The sequence below is a fragment of the Enoplosus armatus genome, chromosome 9 (genome assembly GCF_043641665.1).
Source record: "Enoplosus armatus isolate fEnoArm2 chromosome 9, fEnoArm2.hap1, whole genome shotgun sequence".
Classification (NCBI taxonomy): domain Eukaryota; kingdom Metazoa; phylum Chordata; class Actinopteri; order Centrarchiformes; family Enoplosidae; genus Enoplosus; species Enoplosus armatus.
Window position 1 is genome coordinate 231,501 of NC_092188.1, and position 6,000 is coordinate 237,500.

General features: G+C 45.2%; 1 protein-coding gene across 1 annotated transcript in view; it reads right to left on the minus strand.

Annotated features, from left to right (window-relative positions):
* The window catches only part of iqgap3 (IQ motif containing GTPase activating protein 3), a 35,924-nt gene that overhangs the window by 23,288 nt on the left and 6,636 nt on the right, over window positions 1-6,000 (minus strand). Inside the window, exons 12-13 of the mRNA XM_070911271.1 lie at window positions 1,904-2,067; window positions 1,578-1,738 (exon numbers count right to left, since the gene is read on the minus strand). Of these exons, the coding sequence (XP_070767372.1) occupies window positions 1,578-1,738; window positions 1,904-2,067 (325 nt within the window). The remainder of the gene's footprint in view (window positions 1-1,577; window positions 1,739-1,903; window positions 2,068-6,000) is intronic.

Here is a 6,000-nt window from a genome sequence, read left to right on the forward strand (position 1 = left end):
GAAGAAGAGCCGGGACGATCGTGTTGAAGGCAGAGCTGAAGTCCACGAACAGGATCCTGGCGTAGGATCCCGCGGAGTCCAGGTGCTGGAGGATGAAGTGTAGAGCCAGGTTGACGGCGTCGTCTACAGACCTGTTGGCTCTGTAGGCGAACTGCAGGGGGTCCAGCAGAGGGTCAGTGATGGATTTGAGGTGGGACAAAACCAGGCGTTCAAATGATTTCATGACCACAGAGGTCAGGGCGACGGGTCTGTAGTCATTTAATCCTGTGGGCCCTGGTTTTTTGGGGACGGGGATGATGGTGGAGGCCTTGAAGCAGGCTGGCACGTGGCATGTCTCCAGTGAGGTGCTGAAGATGTCCGTGAACACCGGAGACAGCTGATCGGCGCAGCGCTTCAGGCAGGATGGGGAGATGGAGTCTGGTCCAGCAGCTTTACGCGGGTTTTGTCTCTTGAAGAGCCTGTTCACATCTCTTTCAAGGACAGACAGAGGTGTCGATGCTGGAGGAGTGGGGGGCGCTGTGGGGGGCAGCTGTGGTGGTAAGAGGTGTGAGAGTTCAGCCCCAGGTGTGATGAGGGGGTTGGGGCTGTTGGGCTGGAGCTGGTGGGTGATGGTGTGGGGGATGGTGTCAGGACTGTCCCATTGTCTCTCAAAGCGACAGTAGAAGTCGTTGAGGCTGTTGGCGAGGCGTCGGTCGTTAGCAGAGTTGGGGGCTCTTGGCTTGTAGTTGGTGATCTGCCTGAGCCCCCTCCACACAGAAGCAGAGTCGTTGGAGGAGAACTGGTTTTGTAGTCTCTCTGAGTACAGTCGTTTAGCTTCCCTCACCGCCTTGCTAAACTTGTACTTGGCTTCCTTAAAACTCTGCTCTGTTGCCACTCTTAAACGCCTCTTCCTTTTCCAACCTCAGCTGTCGCAGTCTTGCTGTGAACCAGGGTTTGTCGTTGTTATAACTCACCCTGGTCTGATATATACATATATACATATATATACATACACATATATATATACACATATATATACATATACATATATATATACATATATATATATACATATATATATACATATATATATATATATACATATATACATACATATATATATATACATATATATATACATATATATATATACATATATATATACATATATATATATATATACATATATACATATATATATATATATACATATATATACATATATATACATATATATATATACATATATATATACATATATATACATATACATATATATATATATATATACATATATATACATATACATATATATACATATATATATATATATACATATATATATATACATATATATATACACACACACATATTTCAGTGTATATATGTACACACACTGTGGAAAATTGTTTTTGGCTTCAACGCACAGCATTAAAAACAATCCAGGACAAACATGATTTAAAATACATAAATACAACATCCATTAAGTAAAATAAACTAAAATGGGAACTAAAATAAAATCCAAAGACAACAGAGTCCAGATGACATGACTCAAACTGGTAGAGGTACAGGTAAACAGACAGTATAAAGAGTCATACCTGTCCAGCAGGGTGTGGTCTACATCGGAGAGTCCTGCAGATGGACTGACCAATGAGGAGCAGAACTGTTGCAGATGTCCCGCCTCCATCGCCTGATTGATGAGAGCGACAGCTGACAGCATCTCCACGGCAACAAAGAGCTCCTCCTGCTGCAGCTCTCCCTGGTGGAAACACACTCATTAAAATTACATTCATATTATGTCAATATTAAATTATGTGTTGTGTAATGTACGTGTTGCTGTGTTTTACCACCAGATGGCAGCAGAGGAACTTAAAGCACAGTCAACAGACTGAGGTCTGTCTCTCAAGTGTATGTTCAGGTGTACCTGTGGAGTCTGTCTCTGCAGCAGCTGCAGCTCTCTGTGATAAAGACTCGCAGCAAATGGAAACACTTCAGGCAGCTCGAGGTCAGAGGTCATCAGACAGCTGACTGTGTGTCTGGAGTCACTGAGACGCAGCGAGGCATTAACACTCTGCACTGCTGCATGCACTGAAACACACAGAGAGAGAGAGGAGGAGAGAGAGAGAGAGAGAGGAGGAGAGAGAGAGAGAGAGAGAGAGAGAGAGAGAGAGAGGAGGAGGAGAGAGAGAGAGAGAGAGAGAGAGAGGAGGAGGAGAGAGAGAGAGAGAGAGAGAGAGAGAGAGAGAGAGAGAGAGAGAGAGAGAGAGAGAGAGAGAGAGAGAGAGAGAGAGAGGAGGAGGGAGAGGAGAGAGAGAGAGAGAGAGAGAGAGAGAGAGAGAGAGAGAGAGAGAGAGAGAGAGAGAGAGAGAGAGAGAGAGAGAGAGAGATTTTGATTTTTGAAATCAACTTTATTAGCCGCTCTTCAAATGTACACAGCGTACATTAAAAGCCTAATAAATTACATTAAAAACCTTTACCATTAGTTTGTAAAAGGTTTTCCCTGAGGCCCCCTCCAGGGAGGCAGGATTTACAGGTTCCATCAGAGGTACCCGCCTTCTCCTGTCTCTCTTTCTTCAGCAGGTTCCACACCCTAAAAACACTCTTATAAAAACCCGGCAGGGATGATGTGCTCATTTCAGTGGTATCCATTAAAAACTAGACCCAGGTTGTTAAAATGTTTCAGGATGCAACAGGAAAAAGGTCTCCACAGAGTGTCCTTCGGTCCAGTAAGCATTCTTTGTAGGAACTGGAGGCAGAAAGCAGCGCCCCTGCTGGCTAGATGGACCAGCACCCCCCTAACCCTAACCCAGACTAAAGCACCAGGGAGCCTGAGCCAATCCCCCAGCCTCTCCCCCACCATCACAGCCTCACTCTTCCCCCAGTTTACCTTTGCAGATGAGATAAAACCAAACTTGTTGACAGCATCTGCTAAAATGTCCACATCTCTTTGTGTATTGACCAGCACAATAAGGTCATCAGCATACGCAGACAACTTAAAAGGCACATTACAATGAGGGAAACACACACCACTAAGATCATCTCTCAGTTTGTGAAGCAGAGGCTCGAAGGCTACAGAATACAGCATGCCAGAGAGAGAGCATATCTGTCTCACCCCCCTCTGGATGTTAAAAGGAGCACTCAGGCCACCATTTATTTTCAGGACGCTCAAAATGTCACTATAGAGAACCCGTATCTTGGCTATAAAGCCTGGGTTGAACCCAAAGGCAGCCAAAGTCTGCCATAAGTACTGGTGTTCAACCCGGTCAAAAGCCTTTTCCTGGTCGATGGAAATAAGACCGGTGTCTATAGCCAATGAACTGGAGAGTTCCAAAACATCTCGAATTAAAGTGACATTGTCACTTATAAGCCTGCCGGGCACACAGTAAGTCTGGTCGGGGTGGATGATGGACGCCATCACCTCTCTCATCCTCAAGGCCAGAGCTTTGGACAGGATTTTATAATCCGTGCACAGCAGAGAGACTGGCCTCCAGTTCTTAAGGTCTTGTAGGTCTCCCTTCTTGGGCAGCAGAGTGATGACGGCCCTCCTGCAGCTCAGAGGTAGTCTCCCTCTCTGGAGACTGTCTGTCAGGACCTCAAGCAGGTCTTCTCCTATTTCAGACCAGAAGGACTTATAGAAGTCCACAGGAAGGCCGTCCATCCCCGGAGCTCTGCCGCTCTGCAAACTGGCCATGGCTGTGAACAGCTCCTGCAGAGTTATGTCTGCCTCCAGGTGACGGTTTGCTTCTATACTTACCTGAGGGATTCATTGAGGAAACTGCTGTGCACATCTGGATTATGTGACCATTCACTCGTAAAGAGGTCTCTGTAGAAACTGGCAAACTTCCTGATCTCAAATGAGTCTGAGATCTCCGAGCCGTTACCCGATCGTAAAGCATGAATGATCTTCCTTTGTCCATTTTTTCTGCTCCAACCCAAAGAAGAACTGAGAGGGGGCATCCATCTGCGAGATGTTCAGGAAACGAGACCTGACCAGAGCCCCCTGTGCCGTAACGCCCAGCATGCTGGCTATGGCCGAATTTTTGGACTTGAGGGAGTCTAAAAGCCCTCGATCTCCTGTAGACTCTGCTAAAGTCTGCAGTTCTACTACCTCCGTCTCCAGATCCTTCATAGACCGGGTTATGTCTCTAGTGACATTGCGAGTGAACTGCTGGCAAAGTTGTTTAATTTGTACTTTGCCAAAATCCCACCACTGCTGAATACAGCTAAAAGCAGGTTTGCTCTCTCTGTGGGAACACCAAAACAATTTAAAAGCAGTTCTAAAAACCTGGTCATTTAAAAGAGCTGTGTTAAAATGCCAATAGGCGCTATTTAAACGAACATTCTTTATAAAAACAGAGCAGGAGACAAGACAGTGATCAGAAAAGCCCACAGGCTGAATGTGACTTCTCTTAAAGATGTTCACATGGTGATTAAAACAATAGAGGCGGTCCAGTCTGGCCAGAGATAAAACATTTCCTCTTGAGTGACTCCAGGTGTACTGCCTGTTATTCCTGTTAAAACCCCTCCACACATCAGACAGCTCATGTGTCTCAATGAGCTGCCTGATCCTGCAGGACGAGGCAGGATGAGGCTCAGGATGATTCCTGTCCAGGTTCGGATTTTCTGTGCAATTAAAGTCACCCCCTAAAAACAGAAAATCATCATTGCCACAAGCTCTAACGGTATCAGATAAAATGTTTAAAAATGCCACCCTGTCCACCCCATTGGTGGGCGCGTAGACATTTAAAAACACTAACTTTACCTTTTCATAAAGAGCTTTAACGCTCAATAAAACACCTGGAATAATTTCTTCCACTTCGTAGGAAACGGGTAAAAAACTTCTGGCAAATAAAATCCCCACTCCTCCACTGCAGCTGGACTTGTGGCTTAAAATGACACCCCCATTAAAAGCCCTCCTCCAGTCACTCTCATTGTCTTTGGTGCTGTGGGTACAGTGATGTACGTCCATGTGGACGTGATGTACAAACATCACGTCCACTTTCTTTGACTCCATTAGTTTAAAAAGAGCAGCTCTCTTAAGATCAGCCCTGGCTCCATTCAGGTTTAAAATGCTGATGTTAAAATCACACATGGAGATAAAAGAGACAACAGTGATGAGACCAGTCAGTAAAAAAGAGAGGCTCAAGATCTTCAAGATCATCTTCATCAGTGATGATTTGTGCTTTCACTCTCACAATCAGTTTTTTCAGTCGATATATTTCCTGATCTGTGAGCAGCACCTCACCACATGTTCCCGATTTTCTGGTCAGAGGCCTGGCTGACTTCATGAACAGTCTGAGATCAGAGAAGTGATCTCCGACTATCGGCAGCCGGGCTCCTTTGGTTCGCTCCAGAAAAGCCTGGATGTCAGCAGGAGAGTAAAGAGTTTGTGAATCGTTGTATAGAATTGTGAGTCTGAGAGAAGTCGCTCTCTGACTCCGCCGACACTTTGGGCTCTTTAGTCACTTTCTTTGCTTTTATACTTTCCTGTACAGAGTCAGCGCTTTTCCTTTTCTGATGGATTTTTAACACTTCCTCATCTGACATCTCCTCATCCTCAATGAACTCCTCACACACATTCATCCGGTTTGTTTACTTTGATCATTTCCCAACACGTTTTCTTCCACTGTCTCCGTTTGCCTTTATTTCTTTGTTTCTTTGTTCTTTTCCCGCCCACAGCAGCGGCAGAAGCGGGTCACTGTGCTTCGAGCGGAGCGGACTAAGTGTCCCTCTGCTCCGCATCTGAAGCACTTCATCGACTCCGATGAAGCAAACACCAAATAACTAAAACCCTCCACCTTGAAATGAAAAGACAGGTTCAGATCGTGTGCGGTGTCCTTCAAGATCATGTACACCTGCCTCCTGTAACACACCACATGTTTCAGTTTCGGTGATTTGCAGCCCAGAGAAACCATCTTAATTTGGGAAACGAGCTGTCCCAGGAGTAATCTTCATAAAGGTTTTGTCGAAATTTAAATTGCAAAGCTTATGATAGAAATATATACCCTGATGGGCTTTTCT